The sequence below is a fragment of the Pholis gunnellus genome, assembly GCF_910591455.1.
Source record: "Pholis gunnellus genome assembly, chromosome: 14".
NCBI classification, from domain to species: domain Eukaryota; kingdom Metazoa; phylum Chordata; class Actinopteri; order Perciformes; family Pholidae; genus Pholis; species Pholis gunnellus.
The window spans coordinates 12,523,284-12,540,409 of NC_136541.1; the positions used below are offsets into that span (position 1 = coordinate 12,523,284).

The following is a 17,126-nucleotide window of genomic DNA, read 5'->3' on the forward strand; positions in this document are numbered from 1 at the left end:
TTCTCTCTCGTTCATCTCTTCAGCCCATACACATGCAGCTGGCTGCTGATAACGACTGGATAGTCCTCCACGTGGTCCGGGCGTCCATGAAGGAAACCGGCTCGTACCGGTCGGGCCGGCAGCAGGGGTGGCTGGTGACCTTGCGGGCGGTGCGCCGGGGCAGCGAGCCGTTCTCCAGCAACGCCTTCAGTGCCAGGTCGTAGTTTGTTCTTGAAGACTGGCAGGAGCCAACGCAAAACTTGAAGAGGACAATCTCATCCGAGTCAAACCCCAGGCCCAGGTCCCGAACCTTCATCTCTTTCTTCTCCACACGGCAGTCCCTGCTGCTTTGCTTCGGCTGTCTGCTCTTACCTTTGCCCTTTCTATCTACTCTCCCTGTCTCTTCCTCTTCCTCCTTTTCTTTCTTCTTCCTCTTCTTCTTTTTCTTTGGTGATCCCTTGGGTTGAGGTTCTGAGGGGTCAGAGGAGCGGGGAGAGCGCCCCGCCCAGCGACTACTGGGATGGTCATCCACCTCGTCTATTACAAAGGGGTCTAACATGGAGAAAAAAGAGGAGTGGTAGGCAAAGAGAGAGAGTTACATGAAAAGTAATACTTATACAGGAAATTATGAGCAATAACATGCAAATGATCCTGCTAAATCTAAAATTTCACTTCTACCTTTTGACTTCAAAAGACTTGTCGCCCTTTAAATCTCATGCAAATATATTTTAATGATTGAAATACAGAGCAGATCCAGGGACTCATGCCCTCTTTCCACTCTAATACTCTCTGGTGAAGCAGATGTGCTGTAAATTACACTTCCACAAGAGCATTAGTACCATGTAGAGTGTGCCAAGTAGAGTAAGGTTCACTGTCGTCTTCCTGGTCCTCGTCCTCCACCACCTCTGGCAGCGTCACAGGAAGCTCTCTCTCCTCCTGGCCTGCCAGCAGACCCACAGCAGGGCCCGAGTCTGATCCCACACCAGCAGAACCAGCTTTCATATGAGCTCCTTCCACAAGAGGCAGCAGAGAGAGCAGCACCCAGAGCAGCACCTACAGGAGACAGAAGTCACATGTTAGCGGACAAAAGGAGGGATTTGTTTCACTGGCTTTCTTGAGTGAATAAAGCCAAAGGATTGCCACCATGGCATGGAAAGTGACTAATAACGGGTACTCTCACTGCTGTAATTGAGAAGCTTTAACATTCATTGTTTTAGTACTTTATAAAATTGATAATTCTTTCATCTGTAATAATTGATTTTTAGGGCGACAATTTGTAAACATGATATATTCTCACCTTATAAAGCTGACATGATGAAACTGTTTAGCAATTGAGTGTTTACATGTCCAGCAGGCACAGAGCCACATTTTCTTTCTTTTCTAACGTTTAATACAGAAATCTTGATTTGTGCCGCTTTAAATGGATTTATAAAGACACATCGTACTAAAATACTTACGTTATAACGGTTCTGCTGTCTAGATTGTCATATTTAGCAAACAAGATATAACGTGTTAACTACAGAGCTTTAGAGGTGCTGGTAGTTGTATTTGTATCTGCATTTGAACAGAGCTAGACTAGCTGTGGTTTTGCTGAGCTAAGCACCTGCTGACTGACATGACAGTGATATCTCTCTCATCTAGGTCAGCAACAAAGCGAAAAAACGTGATTGCCAAAATGTAAAAAGTATTCTTTTGAAATAGATTTTTGGGGACGCATTGTTCTCCGCTGTTTCTAGAAAGTTAAGAATCACAGAGTGGTGTACGGTTCTGCTGTCGGCTTTGAGCTCCCTTCTGTTTCTTTCAAAGAAAAGATGAATCGTCTGTTTGGTCTTCTGCTTTCGTGGTAACCATGTACTTAATAACAAAACTAAATTGACAGAGTGCGTTACAGATATAAAAACAAATAATACTTATATGAGAACATACGAGCTGCAGCAGTACTTTGTGTGAGGCCTATGTCATCAAAGGAGATCTCACTTACTCTTCCATAGTACTAAAGTCAAATAATTGTCTTTCTGCCCCGGATCAATCTTCGTCTACTGGCTTAGAATTTAGCAATGAAGCTTCGACGATGACATGGTTTTATGGAAAGCTTAGTTCTGAGCCTTTGTGGGGATGGATCTCATTAACAATGTATACCTACACATAACTGGTATAGTGGTCTCAGTGGAAATAAAAAATTATAAAGGCGAGGTTATTTGCAGCGATGGTGATTTCATTATGAGGCAGAACGACAAATACGAAGAGTGAGAGAAAGATGGAGATGAGGAAGAGATGGAAAGTACAGAAAGTGACAGAAGAAAAAGCAAAGGAGGAAGAAGAAGAAGGATAGGAAATGTTCAGGTTACTTTTTCGACGTCTGTTTCTGACAAACCTTGGCCTTGGCTGACATTACAGAGGTAATCTCCTGTCTATCCTTCCTCCGAACTCTCCATCTGGTCCCACCTGTAGAAAGAGAGAAAGAGAGGAATGTAAGAACAAGAACAAGGCTTCACTCTGTCGTCTTCGCTCCTCCCAGAACTTCCCTTGAAAAGGTTAACATAAACTAAAGGCACAACATGCGGGCAATATGATGTCTTCACATTCACAATAATCCAGATACTGTAAAAAAACAAAACAAAAACAGCCCAGTGGGCCCCAGAGCGAGCCGACATGTCACATAAATCACGTCCTCAATGCACGAGGCCGCCGTGTTTGTTGCTGCTTCAGTAAAAGATCAGTGTTTGCTGCCAGCTAGCGTGGCTAGTGTCGGCTTGTCGGTTCATACAACCATGCATACGGCCCTGGTCCGGCAACAAAAGGCAGCATCTGCGATATACACTTGTCAAAGGCATTCTTCAGGGTTATTCCTGTGGCAGAGGTACAAGCAGGGGGAACCAGGCATAGCGAGAGCACTTCGCGGAGGTCCCAGACAAAAAAACCACACCGATGCAGGACAGGTGATAAGAAGTGTCACGGAGGTAGATGTTTATATATAGTACGTGCAGTTTTCAGGGTTGTGCTGGCTGCAGAGCAACCACACATCCCATAACATGAGGTCATGAGGGTGTTTTGTGGCCCCCAAAATGCTCAGCTCAGCTCAGAAGCAGTAACTTTATACGTTTCTCATCTATCCATCAGCTCGACAGAAAAGTATTACGACAGGAAAAGTCACAGGATCGCGAAGTTATTAGGATACATCCTCGCACAATGAACATCCGTACAAAATTACAGGGCAATCGATCCAAAGTGTGTTGAGATATTTCAGTCTGGACCACTGTGACGGTGATGCAGCCAATACACGGCCAGTGCTGGCTATATTTCAGTGAATCATTTGTTTCAGTGAATTTTCTTTCTCCTGTAAAGTGCTTCTGTTTTGAAAAATGCGACACAAATTAACTTAGCATGCTTGCTCACCAATCAACTCACCAATTCTGCAATAATGTCTTTAAATCTGCCATGAACCATTTTTTTGGAAACAACCATCTGTCAACCACAGATCCTTCCACCATCTTTGAAACCACATCTGTCATCTCTAAGATGCTTTGTATAACCTTCGCGCTGAACTACAGCAACACTGTGCGGCCGTAGTAACGTATTCAAGCATGTATTTGTAGATCTCGCCGATATGTAGTGTACCATGTTTATATAACAGTCAAAAACAATCGTAGCAGTTCTGTCTGTGCAATGAGATGGAAGACTGACAAAAGGTTACAGATCACAGGTCACGATAAGACCTGTTGCAATCCTGCGTGTTGCAGCTGAAGCGATCCAGTCGAGGTTGAACAAAGTTACAGACACTGAGGAGGGGGAGAGGGAGGGGAGAAAAAGGTATAAATCAGCCTAACAGACAGAGTGCACGCCACCGCTGCAACCTAAAACCAAACTGTGCCGAATCCTCCATCTCCCTTCATCTCTGAGCTGATTTAAAACCTATCAGCAATGCGAAGCGCGACAGAAGAATAAAGGTCCTGGCTGGGTCGAAGGAGAGGTGCCATTCTGAGTCCCTAACACCACAGCTGGGAGTGTTTAGCCCCTTTTAGATCAGCGAGCCGGGAGTCTACGTGGGCCCGTCTGCTGGTTCATTTCACTCCGGCACTCTGGAGCTGTTTACAGCCTGACGCCTCCAGCCTTTTCTGGGATGAGGTGGGTGGGGAAGTCGAGGGCTGGAGAGAAGGAGCGGGACACCGGTCCTGAAGAGCTCCAGACTGACACGAGACAACTGATGGTGTGTACACAGTTTCAGATCCAACGGCGTGCATGCGTGCGTTTCTATGTGTTTAGAAAGCTGAGCACGTGTTTCTTCCTTGTTTGGCTGATTAAAGCCTTTGGTTTGTCCATCAGGCTGGATGTCTGCAGCAGGGAGAGTTCTTGTCTCCTTCCATTTGCATTGTTGGTCTTCTGCGCTCCAGTTGTTGTTCACAGTCAGTTAAGTGGGAAAGCCCTCCCGAAGCAACTACAGCCCATAAAGCAGCTACTATTTCACCATACGGTGACCAGTCGTCATGGTTTGTCCTGGATTGTACCTGTTTCAAGCTGGGTGTCCCGAGTCCCTACAAGTGTCCCGGTTTTCAACATTCACTACTAATTAGTCACGGTTTTCACCACAATTGATATGATAAGTTTTCAGCGTTTGCATAGACGTTCATCATGCTGTGTCCCACTCATTGTTACCGAATAAAGAAAATCAATGCACCACGCGTCTGAATTGAACACTGATTTGTCAGCTGTCCACGTCCTTCCGCGGGGCAAACACTGATGACATCTGAAACGGGCGACTCAGGAGGAGAAGTCTTTATTATATCCTATTAATTCATTTATAGACCACAGAGAGATCTGTGCTGATTTTAAAAAATAATAGCTGACAGAGAATTAGTCACAGTCGGCTATTTAGCCAGCAGCCTGTGCTTGGGCACACTGACAAATACTTTGGTACCTGACACTCTATAATTATTTTACAGCAATGCAATCCTTTTGTTTTGGGTTCAATAATGTACCATACAGTTTTAAACTAAACTATGTGTTGGAGGATTCTGGGAGACAAAGCTTAAATTTTCATCTGCTGAGTTAAAAGTTGCGATCTGTAAGTCAGGCGAGTTTAGCGCTGAAATAATTGTCCCCCATTCAGATGAAAATGCTGTTGGTGCGTGAATAAGCGCATACGTGTGCACAAAAGTGTGGTAAACATAGGGTCCCGGTTTAGGGGTTAGAAAATATGACATTGACCTGACCTGAGGTAGATTTGAATCATTGCAAAATTGTGGCATGCAATAGTGTGCTGGCGTTCCCTTTTTATTTATCAGCCAAGAAAAACACCACAGAGGTACAAACCAAATAACTGCTAGCTGATAAACGACTAGCTGATGAGTTAGCCTTAGCTAAAGCTAATTCACCCACAATTTCAGGCTTCCCGTAAGAAAAAAAAGATGCTTCAAGTTTTTTGGATCACATTTTATAATCTAATGGAGAAAAAAGTAACTAAACCAGCTGAAAACTAGCAGCAGTCTCTGCAGTGATATTCATGATTTGTTGTGGTTATGCTTTATCACAAGTCAAAATGTATTTCATTTAAGATTAATTTATTAAACTAGCTTATTAGTTTAAAAACACATTTCTCTTGTGCACTTTAGATTGTCCAAACATAGATCTAAACGTTTTTTGTTTTATGTCACAATGATTACATAGTTTTGGCTAAGACCATAACTTCAAACTGTTTTTCTCATCTTCACAGTGACTACTCTCTGCCTTTTTTAGGCTGTCTGAATAATGCATTAATTCCATGTATACTACTATCAAAGATAAATAATTATCTTATTAATACTGCTATTTTCAACAGAGAAACACCTTTGCTAAGAAGCAGGGCGAAATAACAAACGTGTTTCTGATTAGTGATCTTGGTGCCTACTGCATACCATTACATCCTCAGACTTGAGCTTTGCCCACAGAGGCTCCATAAACCTCTCACGTTGTAAAATAAGAAAGAAATGCAGAAAGAAAGAAAGAAAGAAAGCTCCGAGCTCTGCGGTGTTTCGCCTCCCTCTAAAAGCCAAAACTTCTCCGATAATGACCTCCTATTAGAGACACACTCTGTTCTCTGCCGTGAGCGTGAGCGCGTGCACATGCACGAAATGATCTGACCTCCAGCTTTAACCTGTCACTACCGCGGTGCCTGATTGCAGGAGCGAGGAGAAAAACAAGAGTACAGTAAATCACCTCTGGCTCAATAAAAGACACCTGCAGTGTAAGAGGAGATGCAGGAGAGAAAGGCAGAACACCAGGAGAGCCGTCTGATCACTACCAGACACTGAGAAACCTGCGGAGGTCCCACAAAACGTGATGATATCTGCTGTACTTACATGTGCCCCAAAGCTCTGCATATATGCATCCAGAGTAGTGTGAAAATGTGTTGTGTAACTTTGCTTTAATCTTGCTTGCGAAGGTCCATTGACAGTGGTCCATTCAGAGTGTAACCTTGAATTCTGACTTGTTGAATGTTTTTTATCCTTATCCGAGGGAGGAAGACTTCTTTAGACATTAATATGTTGTTAAGGAGTCATATTCTCCTCCACTTTCTTCTTAATCCCATCCTGCTGTTCCTCATTTCCACCATGCTTCATTTAAAGCTTCATACACATCGAATGTCTTTTTCTCTTGTTTAATGTGCTAAAACAATTTCACTCTCCAGCGGTTAAGGACAGCATGCCTGAACTATGCGAGGCCGCCACAAAGTCAAAGGAGAAAAAGCGAGAGTAGGAGCGATAGGAAGAAGGAGATAATAATAATTTGAATAAATCACATGATAAGAGGAAGGAGAATTAAAAAATAGAAAATGGGTTATTGTCCAGGGGAAAGAAAAATAAGAAAAAGATAATTGGACCATTGAATGGGAGAAGTCTAAAGGCAGAGATAAAGTGAACAAAGGGAAGCGAGGGAATGACAAAATGAGAGTGCAGAAAGAGAGCGCAGACTGAAGCCCGGTCAGTCTGTAATCCCATAATCCCTGGCAGGCAGGCAGGATGTAATTGCTCGTTAGTGCCAGTTTCCACTCTGAGGCCTGTCACTGCTTTAAAACCACAGAGCGCCGGCGAAATGAGAAACAGATAGCAGGTCCCATGCCTCGGTTCAGATAGGTGGGGAGGCCCCCCCACCCGAAACACCCACATATGTGCACACATGTGCTTTTTCTGCTTCCTTTTTCTCGTAATCCTTTCTCACAAAAACACACAAGATACACAACATCTTTGACACTTTCTCACACTGATTTAGCATTACATTACATTACATTACAGTCATTTAGCAGACGCTTTCATCCAAAGCGACTTACAGTAAGTCGTGTCTTAGCACATGCACACATACATGGGGAGAGGGCTAATCAGAGGTGTGGACACTAACAGCCTGGAGGATGATGGTGAAGAGAGGAATGAATCTGTATGACTTCACTCTGTGTTTCTCCCACCAAGAGGTTTTATTAACTGACTGACAACATCTGAGCCTGTAGGTGTCTGAGATTCTTTCAGGCCAGAATGAGACAGAAAACATGCGGGGAGAGAAACTCTGAGAGGAATAATCTGTCAGGAGCAGGGTGACTGACAGACTATTATTATTATTAGAATAACATGGGCCGGTTTGACTCCATCTATTAATGACGGTCTGTCGATTGACCCACCCGTTTGGTCCAGACGGAAATATCCTCAGCGACTATTAACAGATTGCCTTGAAATTTTGCACAGATGTTCAAAGTCCCCAGAGGATAAATCTTACTGACCTTTGTGATCCCCTGACTTTTGGTCTTTCTATCACCACCATCAGGTCAACATTTCAATTCGTCCCATATTTTAGTTTAAAATCACACACCTGCAAAATTAAACCTCAGCATTGTCGTTGTGAGGGTGTTAGCGTGCTGAAGTTAGCATTTAGCTCAACCACCGCTGATCCTACAAACAGCTTCACAGAGATGCTAGCGTGGCTGTAGACTCTTAGTCTTATTGTTGAGACTAATTGACAGATGGCTGAAAATTGCTTTATAATATTGTACATTTTTTGGACTTTCTCAACTTAATGATTAATCAAAATTGTAGTAGTACAATACATTATTTTATAAGTCGTGAGCCATGAACCATTCGCACAACCAGATTCAATTCATATCAATATTTAAAGCTGCTGCTGTATTTTTTTTATAAACCATGGATCAAATGACCACAAATAATGCGAAGGAGGGAGAAAGATCACCTAACTCTACGGTTCCCCTCAGCTCTACGGAGCGTTTTAATGTCTTTGAGCACATTGTTTTGGTTTGAAGGCCACTCTACTGTTCTGGTTCCCTCTCACCGCTCTCATCAGCCTTCTTTTTTCCGGCTGCAGCAGGCAGCCATTTTCACTGATCAGACATAGGAAGAAACTAGCTGGTGAACATAATGGAGCATTTAGCAGGTAAAGACCCAGATATTTCCCTCATGAGAGGATGAAGACCAATATAGAGCAAAAGGAGTGTAAATATTGAACTTACATTTATCAGGTGGACCGACACACAACTCCAAATGACTAACATGTTCACCAAATCAACTTTATAACATGATAAGCTGTCGATGATGTGCTTACAGCTTGTTGCTCCCAGGTAGCCAAACAAAGAAATAAAATGAATGCAGATTTAAGATACATTCTCAATATTATGGTGATTATTTTTCTGATTATCTTATTATGTGCAGGGATAACTAGCCACAGATTATGGAGAAGATCTTTCAAGCTTTCCTTGTCGGGTTAAACAGTCCAACCTGGACCTCATTAAAAGTACCTATTAGAGGCAAACTTATTGGTTGCCGATGATAAACCTGAGTGATCAGTGATTTACTCGACTGACCCTGCAGCTTTCTCCCCACACTAAAGAGAGGAGCTCTGGAGAAACGTGTCTGTTGGTTCTTTAGTGGGATACAGGAAGCGATTTTAGTGGCGGACATCGCGTTTGAAGAGTAACAGTTCTGGTTTAACGCCCTCACGCGTGCAAGTTCAAGTGGCCAAAAGGTGCTTCGGAGAGTTACTGCAGGTCATCAAAGCACCGGGATCAACGGGTCACAACAAGCTCGGTAAAATACGAGTTTCCACGGGGCATTAAAGTGTCGTCTGTGTCCAGCACCTTAGCCTTGAGCTGCAACCATGATGGCATTATTACTACAGACAGAAAGACAGACAGTGAGAGAGAGAGAGAGAGAGAGAGAGAGAGAGAGAGAGAGAGAGAGAGAGAGAGAGAGAGAGAGAGAGAGAGAGAGAGAGAGAGAGAGAGAGAGAGAGAGAGAGAGAGAGAGAGCTGCTGTCATCATCTCAGCCACTAGAGGAAACAAGTTCTCACTGTGAAGCTGCTATAGACAAACCTGAGGCTGTAAGGAGAGGAAACTGACTGATGTATCACAGGACTAGCCATGTATTTGCCAACTAAATAGAGTTGTAAGTTGTGAATTTATAGTATCTTGATTTAGCTGCTCAGATATCTCAGACAGTCAACTGATGTTTCCAGCTGGCTGGTTGCACCTCAAACTCTTCCTTTGTATTTAGACATTTCTGATCTTAAACATGCCTTAGCCTACTAATCACTACTTCTTTGGTAAATTTGCCAAATAATAGCGGTTACTGTTGTTGGTAGGTACTCTGTCACCTCCCGCCAGGAGCTCTGGCTTCCCTCATCCCAGGACTGTTTACATCAACCTGTCAATAACATTTTAATTAAACAAAAGTGAAACTGAACTACAGTCATTCTTCCAACAGTGCATAACTCAAAGTGCATGGCTTAGAGTCACTGTAACCTCATAATTTAGGGCATACTTGGGCATACAACTCAGCTTGTTTTGTGAGATCTCCTCATCTACTGATTTGTGATGAGAAAAGAAATAAGTAGTGTATTACAGCATGAACAGCTAGTTAAAGCACATTTTACTTATTTGAATAGCTTACTTATAACATGTCTTTTAACGGTTATGATAAGGTGCTCACCTAAGACGGTAAATTCAGCTAGCTCCGTAATTTGTTTTAAAGCTGCGTTAATCAAAATCTTTATATTAGCAATGGATTAAAGCACTAAGTGTAAAGTGTAAAGGGTCTCAAACCCGACTCTGTCGTTTCCCTCTCGGCTCCATGCTGAGCATTTAAGCGTCTTTTATATCACTGTGTTGGTTTCAGGCCCCAAAATGTTACTGGTTTGGTTCTCTCAACGCTCTCACCTCATTTAACAGCCTGCAGCTGTTACTCTGTACTACATGCACAACACCAAACCGCAGACAAAGTTAGTGACTAGCTGGTGAACATAGTGGAGCAATTAACAGCTTAAGAGACAAAAAACAGAGCTAAAAGGAGAATGAAAACAGGATTTACATTTTTCATTTTGACACAAACATGACTGCAAAATGCTCTGCATCTGCTAGATGTAGGTAACCAATTGGTTCCTAACACGGTTGGGAAAATACGACAATAAGACAAGTTCTTATAAACTACAATTGTGCTGCAATGCACAAACAAAAAAACTGCATTAGTTTTCTGAACTGAAACTGAAAGCAAGGAGTGATATATGTTTCTAGTAGGAAGTGTCATGAACTCGCTGTAGATTTTCCACATCAGCTGTAACTTCTCCAAAGACCTCTACAAGATTAAGCGTACAGGGTCAGTGGAAAGTTTAGCTAATGTGCAGTTAGAACTAATTAGCCACATAGAAACCCACAGTGCAACAGAGTTATAAGAGTCTTGTGACCCAATCAGCTAAATTAGACGGGGCACCACCATCAGTTTTCCCCATGAGTGCCGAGATGAAGACAGCGTCCTGATGCGACACATCTGTGTCCTCACCGTCTCGCTCTTCCTCACTTTGTTTCTCGCTAAGGCAGTTTCCCCAGTGTACCCTGACCCTAACAACCCAAATTCCTGCCTGATTAAGTTGGTTTTAAAAGGGAACCACACAGAGAGCGCTTGGGTGAGCCTCACCTTAAATGGGAACACAATTTAGCAGAGTTGGAGCGATGATCAGAGGGTAGGATTTCACTTTCCGGTTGTTGTGAAAGTGACGGCGCATAAAAAGGCCGCAGAGACAACAGAGGGAAAGAATGGAGAGGGATGAAGAGGGATACACAGAAAACACACATTCAAACACAGAACAACTGCTTTTCTGTCTCTTCCTGCCGATTTCTTTCAAACACACTTTGTAAAGCTGAAATACCCACAACATAGTGGCGTTACACACACACACACACACACACACACACACACACACACACACACACACACACACACACAGAATCCCTCACCTTTCATACAAAACCACATATACACAGTTACCCACTGAAATCCCCTCTCCCACCCTCGCGACCTTTTCCTGCTCCCATCTTATGTTGTTATTTCTCCAAATTAAGCCCACACTGAGCCGAGAGTAGCACTCAGAAACGTGGCCATCTGTGACACACGCACGCACACACACACACACACACACATTGGTCATTATTAGTGTGTCTTGTGGGTGAACCAGCGCTCTCCAAAGTGTTTCCGTGTCGCCCGCTCGCGCCCCAGACAGACTGGGTTTAATGACCTGGCCTGATAGTTCAAAGCAGCCCTCAGACGCTATGATTAATGAATCTGACCTGCTAATTTCAGAAGAATACAGCTTATTGTATTAAAAAAACGCTCTCACAGACACAAACACAGCGCTGGGCTAGTTAACATTCTTCTGCGTTTTGAGAAAAAGTTGTTTCAAGGAGGGAGATTTGACGATAAGGACAGGAGTTTGCTTTACGTTTCATCAGCGGCTCCAGAAGTATTAACTGCTGCTTTGTTCCAAATAATTTAAGCTGTTTGAACTTGAAGAAGCCAAAATGCTTAACAACAACAAAACAATTCAAGATCAGAGACAGAAATAATTCCCTCTGTGTACTTACACAAGATTGTCCACCGCTACAAAAAGCGAGGACCTAGAAAACATAAGTAGCATGGGAGACATTTGTCTGAAGGAATACATCTAACAAATTGAAATTCCTTTTTGTCAGATCATGCCTCCTTCAATTTGCCCTGAAGGAATCACTGTGGTTCGCTGCGTACTCTAAGCACTTCCAGATTGGAGTTGCCCTGTGGCACTTCAGGTTGCATAATCAATCTCTCTCACTGCACTCTCTCCATTAGTGCTGGGACAAAACAACCAGAGTAACGTTACACACCGAGGCTGAGACACAGCTGAGGATGAGGCTCCCTGCGCAGCGCACACGTCTGTCTTTTATTGACAGATCTCCACTAATCTGAAAGGATCGTGCCCTCCTTTATAACTGGTGAATATTTAAGATGCAAAGTGCTCGAATCTGTTGCTTGTAGAATTGAAACCTGTCACTGTGTTTGACGATGTGCCGTAACATTTTGTGCCTGTAAGCAAATCGTTCATTTCACCATTTCCATTAAGGTCAGTCCTACTTTTTCTTTTGGAGACACTTCTTTTGTCTTTGTTCTATCTTTTTACAGAGCAATTACAGTTATAATACAAGATTTAGAACCGAGAATCGTGTCTCGTAACAATCTATGAAGCGCTATGAGAATGACTGATCCTGAAATGTACACATCCATCAGCTGGAAAAAACAAAAACGGTAAAAAAGGCAACTTGCTAAACATTGAAAGTATACCGTAATGTTTATTTGGTTGTTGTTTTATAGATTAATTAGATGACAACACATTAATTTGTGCTTTTATAATCTCATAATCCACACACAGGGGAAACAAATCCAGATTGCATATTTTGTACTTGCTTGTGTGTGATATTCCCTCAAAACTAAAATTTCATGAATTGAAAAAGGGCAAAATGATGCCTTTTCAAATCAAGAAATTCAAGAATTTGGTTAAATGAAAACAAGGTCAGCCAAAAGATGTAATATTATTTAGTTCTACATATTGTTTTCCAATTCATTCCCCTTGGTTATAGGGTGAGGTACATGTTGTGTTTTCCGTCGCAAATTTGATGGGAAAGATGCAATCGTCTGGGTTTTATTTTTAATATGACTCAGAGTCCTTAAGGAAACACATGAAAGTAATATTTGAAAGCTTAGTGTGTAATGAAGACCACTGGACGAGGAAGACAAACAGCCTGTTTTCAACCACAATGGCTCTAAACATCTTTATGAGGATGCTAAATGAGTGGTTATAAGAATAACTTATTTGGTCATTTGAATCACGAGTGGTCAACCAACTCTGTGTGCGTCTGACTAGCAACACAGAACATGAGAGCAAGAAAGAGTCAAACCCATAACACCAGCAAACGGCACGCTAGCTCTCGTAAAACCACATGCCAGTTTAAACAAAACAGACCACACATCAGGAGGCTGCTGGTAAAGAGAACATGCCGGCCCGCTGTACCTGACCCTTGGCAGGGCCGCTGACCCTGTGACCTTTGACTGGAGGAAGTGAAAGCTGTGGCAGCGTGACGGGGGAGTGCGAGATGCCTGAAGCAGAGGCGATGCTCTCATGTTCAGCCTGAGAACAAACGGGCGATTTTGAACAACATGAGTAAAGAAAAACAAGGTTGTTTCACGACATGTTTTCGCACATTTTACAGGCATTGAGTGGGGGACGCCTGCTGGGGATGTGTGACATGTCTCAGGTGATGCCAAAGCTCTCACCAACACACACACAGAATCCCAAAGTACAACAGCTTTGAGAGGAAATAAAAAGCAGGATTTAACTCTGAAGATCAGAGGCCTGCCGTCCTCCGACTGAGCCTCGTATGCGTGCATGAGTAACATTGTATGTACATGACTCAGTGAGTCAGTGGGCCATTGAGTCAGAGAGAAAGCATGAAAGTTCAATGATGCATCATGCAGTTGCATTTACATGAAATTGCACATTTTGGGATGGAAAGTACAGACAACTGGAGATGGGTGTGCCAATAAAACAGAGTTCAGAGTGGGTTCATGTTCACAAAGCTGAAGCAATCAAAAGTTTCATCTGAAACTGCAAAGAAATGTGTTCGACTTCCAGCACGTCAAAACACCTGAAGCTTAAAAGACTTGATCTGCCACTGATCCCCTCAGGGGTACTGGAGAGGAAGGAGATGGATGCAGCTGAAAAATGTGTGTAAGTGTGTGTGTGTGTGTGTGTGTGTGTGTCCAGCACTTTGATATTTAGATTTGCAGCCCACCACAGAGGAGGGTCACACTGGAAGACTTCCCGACTGCCACCGTTTCCTCCTCATCCATAAAAGCACGCGCACGCACGCACGCACGTGCGCACGCACACACGCACACACGCACACACACACACACACACACACACACACACACACACACACAGCACAACGTCACAGTCACTTTGATTTATATTTTTCCACAATTCAGAGTCACCTCCCGGCACCTTGTAAACACGTCAGACCATGAATCACAAAACTTCACTTCATAAAACACTGAGAACAAACACCTCCTCCATCCTCCTCCCAGACTGCATTTCACAAACGCTCCCGATAATCACTAAATTAAGTCCAGGTCACAATGACGCCCAGAGTCAGAGGAGCCTAAAACAGCTGGCAGGTGCGTGCAGGGAGGTTTGGAGCTCAGCAAAAAAGCCGCTGATGTGAAAAGAAATCAAAGATCAAACAGCCATGTCAGTGTTGTCACAGCAAACATAAAGACAAGAAGGGCGCAGGTCTGGTTTCACAGCAACGCATAAAGATATCCAACAATATTCTTCTAAACGGTATTGTCTTATATCCCTATAGACAACTTAACAGAATCTGAATGGCGCCTTACCAGCTGCCCTGTGCGCATTCTGCTCCAAGTGCGCGCAGGAGGGGACAGGAGAGCAGCTTCTTCCACGCTGGGCGCAGCTCATGTTGTTGGCTATCCATACGCTGCGATGTGCCATGTTTTACACCTTATTGTCACGGCTCGTAAGTGTTCAGAGCAGGCTGTCTCCAATGAGGCTGAAGCAAACATGAAGAATCCATCTAAAGCGGTTCTGCTTCAACGCAAGAGGCGCCTCCTCCTCGTTTTTTTTATGCGGCCAAAATCCTTTTCTTTCTGGCCCGTCTCCTGTCACGGTTTCATGCAGAGTCTCAGCAGCCTGGACAAGAACAGAGAGTGGTGAATACAGACTGTCGGCCTGCGAGCTAAAGTCATACTATCCATCTCTCGAGTTTTAGTAGTTTTAAAGCTTGAGTGGAATATTCACAACACATGTCCAACAAATATCCTGAAGCAAGTGTTTACAAAAATCAGATGCTTCTGTGTCAAATGAATCCTAGCTCATGTTCTTCATCTTTCACTTCCTATGTTCAAGAAAATCCTGAAATATGTCCAACTCTAATGGAAATGAATGAAGTTGTCTCAAACGTATTTATTTTTAATCTATGTGCATTTTAAGAAAGAACACGAGACCAAATGACTGTTAAGAGGGACATTTGCAGAGACAGAAGGCAATCCAGGTCAAGAGAATAAACTTAGTGACATAAACACTGCAACACGGCGACCGAGAGAGAAGGAGAGACAGTCAAACAGTCAGAAGTGTAAAATATGTTTGTCCTCAATTTGCTACTCGTGCTGTCTACCGGCTGACTCACGTCCAACCATCGTTTAATGAAATGAAGCCAGTTTTTCAGGCATGACTCCCCTCTTCCTACCTCCTAGTAACCTGTTCAGTCTTGCCTCCAAACAGCTTGCATGGTTATTGAGTAAATAACACCGCGGGAAATTTCTCACAACATGTTCTGCGTCACTTTAAAGTGTAGTCAAGGTCGACAGAGTGTCACAACATCAGAGGAGACACTCCGCGCGGTCTCCTAATTTAGGACGAAAGTCTTGTTTCCTTCTTCTTTTACGCGCCAGCTGGTCTTAAAGAGGATTTGAACGTGAAGAAAAAACGCTGCTCTGTCGGTCAAAATGTTTCTTAAACATAAAAAGTCCACGCGTCACGCTTTTTACGCAGCTACCGTCCGCGTCTCCAAGTAAGCTTCTGTTTTTTTTTTTCTTTTTTCAGTAAAACTCTTACTGTGGTCTCAGGTATCCAGTTATCAGAGACTGTGCCGCTCCGGTGTCTTCTCAGGAGTCTACTACACAGCGACTAAACAGTCTACAATGCCTCGCAGGACTGGAGGCTATGCGTAAAAACAGCGCGCCGCGCTGCCTGTCAGATATTTTGTGAAACCGGAGAGCGGTGGCCGCTGTACAAAGTGCTGTGATTTTTCTTCCCCATCCACATAGCTCAGATGTCTTTTTGTTCCTGCGCTGGGAGGAGGGAAGGAGGGAGGGAGGGGAGTGATTGTCACACAGGACGGTCATGGAGCTTTTCTGGAAAAGTGTTCCAGTTGAAGAAACCGTCGGGTGACATCTGTCCTTCAGTGTTTACACTCCCTGACTCATAAATATCGAGTGTTTCACTGTGCTCCAGGTGTGGGTGTGCACACACATACAGTGCAAGCATGGAATGGACACACATGCATGGATGGATTATGAGACAACGGCCCCTGGGTACCGACTGAAAGAGACACAAAACGACAACAAAAGAGGCAGCCATGTCTCTTTTGTAGCCAAATTTGTATCTCTTTGTAGTCGTTTGTATCTCTTTGTCATCGTTTAGTGTGTCTTTGTAGTCATTTTGCATCCCTTGATTGATTGACTTTCCAACAAGAAACATTAACAGTCACTTCAAACAGAGGCTCTGGTCCAGGGGGGCCACTGACCCCTTGGGCCACCGGGCCTGTGCCCTGTAGGCCCATGTATGTTTGATTGATTGCACTCACATGTAGGCCTGGACACACACACACACACACACAGGTCTATACCTTGAAGGATGGGCAAAGTGAGTACTGGAAGTAAGTGAAGGTCTCTGCTGTCAAACCTACAGACCCCTGCCCCAGCAACCAGGCACCTTCCACCGGCCAGGCTCCCAGCCACTCTCCACCCCACCACTTTGCAGGTTGGTCTCATTTTGTACTGCCACCCCACTCCTCCCACCCACCCTTTGGCGCATGGAAAGGCCCTCTGGCTGAGGCACTCCCTGCAGGGCAAACACTGAGGCCCGCCGAGCACAAAGGCTGGGTAAACAGCTCCTTAGCTTTCCTATCTGGGCCCACTCTCCACGTCGAGGCAGAGACAAATGCAGGGAGGATCCCTGGTCTCTAGCGCGGCGCTATTAATAGTAGAAACCAACAAGGCAACAATGCACACAGCTG

At 43.8% G+C, this 17,126-nt stretch overlaps 1 protein-coding gene across 2 annotated transcripts; it reads right to left on the reverse strand.

The window, feature by feature from the left end:
• On the reverse strand, nt 1-16,056 carry LOC306706664 (uncharacterized protein). 2 transcript variants are annotated; one of them, XM_079173815.1, is made up of 5 exons: nt 15,944-16,056; nt 14,707-15,019; nt 2,354-2,424; nt 852-1,032; nt 1-531 (listed from the first exon to the last, which is right to left on the reverse strand). In XM_079173815.1, exons 2-5 carry the CDS (start codon nt 14,819-14,821, stop codon nt 20-22), a joined length of 879 nt encoding a protein of 292 aa, XP_079029941.1. In that variant the 5' UTR covers nt 14,822-15,019; nt 15,944-16,056; the 3' UTR covers nt 1-19. The 2 variants fall into 2 exon arrangements, with proteins under 2 accessions (XP_079029941.1, XP_079029940.1); XM_079173814.1 differs by having other exon boundaries at nt 819-1,032.
• Nucleotides 16,057-17,126: the final 1,070 nt, after the last annotated feature.

Coding starts and splice junctions, on each gene's coding strand:
- LOC306706664 (XM_079173814.1), bottom strand. CDS start 14,821: ATGGCACATCGCAGCGTATGGATAGCCAACAACATGAGCTGCGCCCAG. Junction 1,033..2,353: donor TAATGTCAGCCAAGGCCAAG/GTTTGTCAGAAA, acceptor TGTCTCCTGTAG/GTGCTGCTCTGGGTGCTGCT. Junction 532..818: donor TACTTGGCACACTCTACATG/GTACTAATGCTC, acceptor TCTCCATGTTAG/ACCCCTTTGTAATAGACGAG.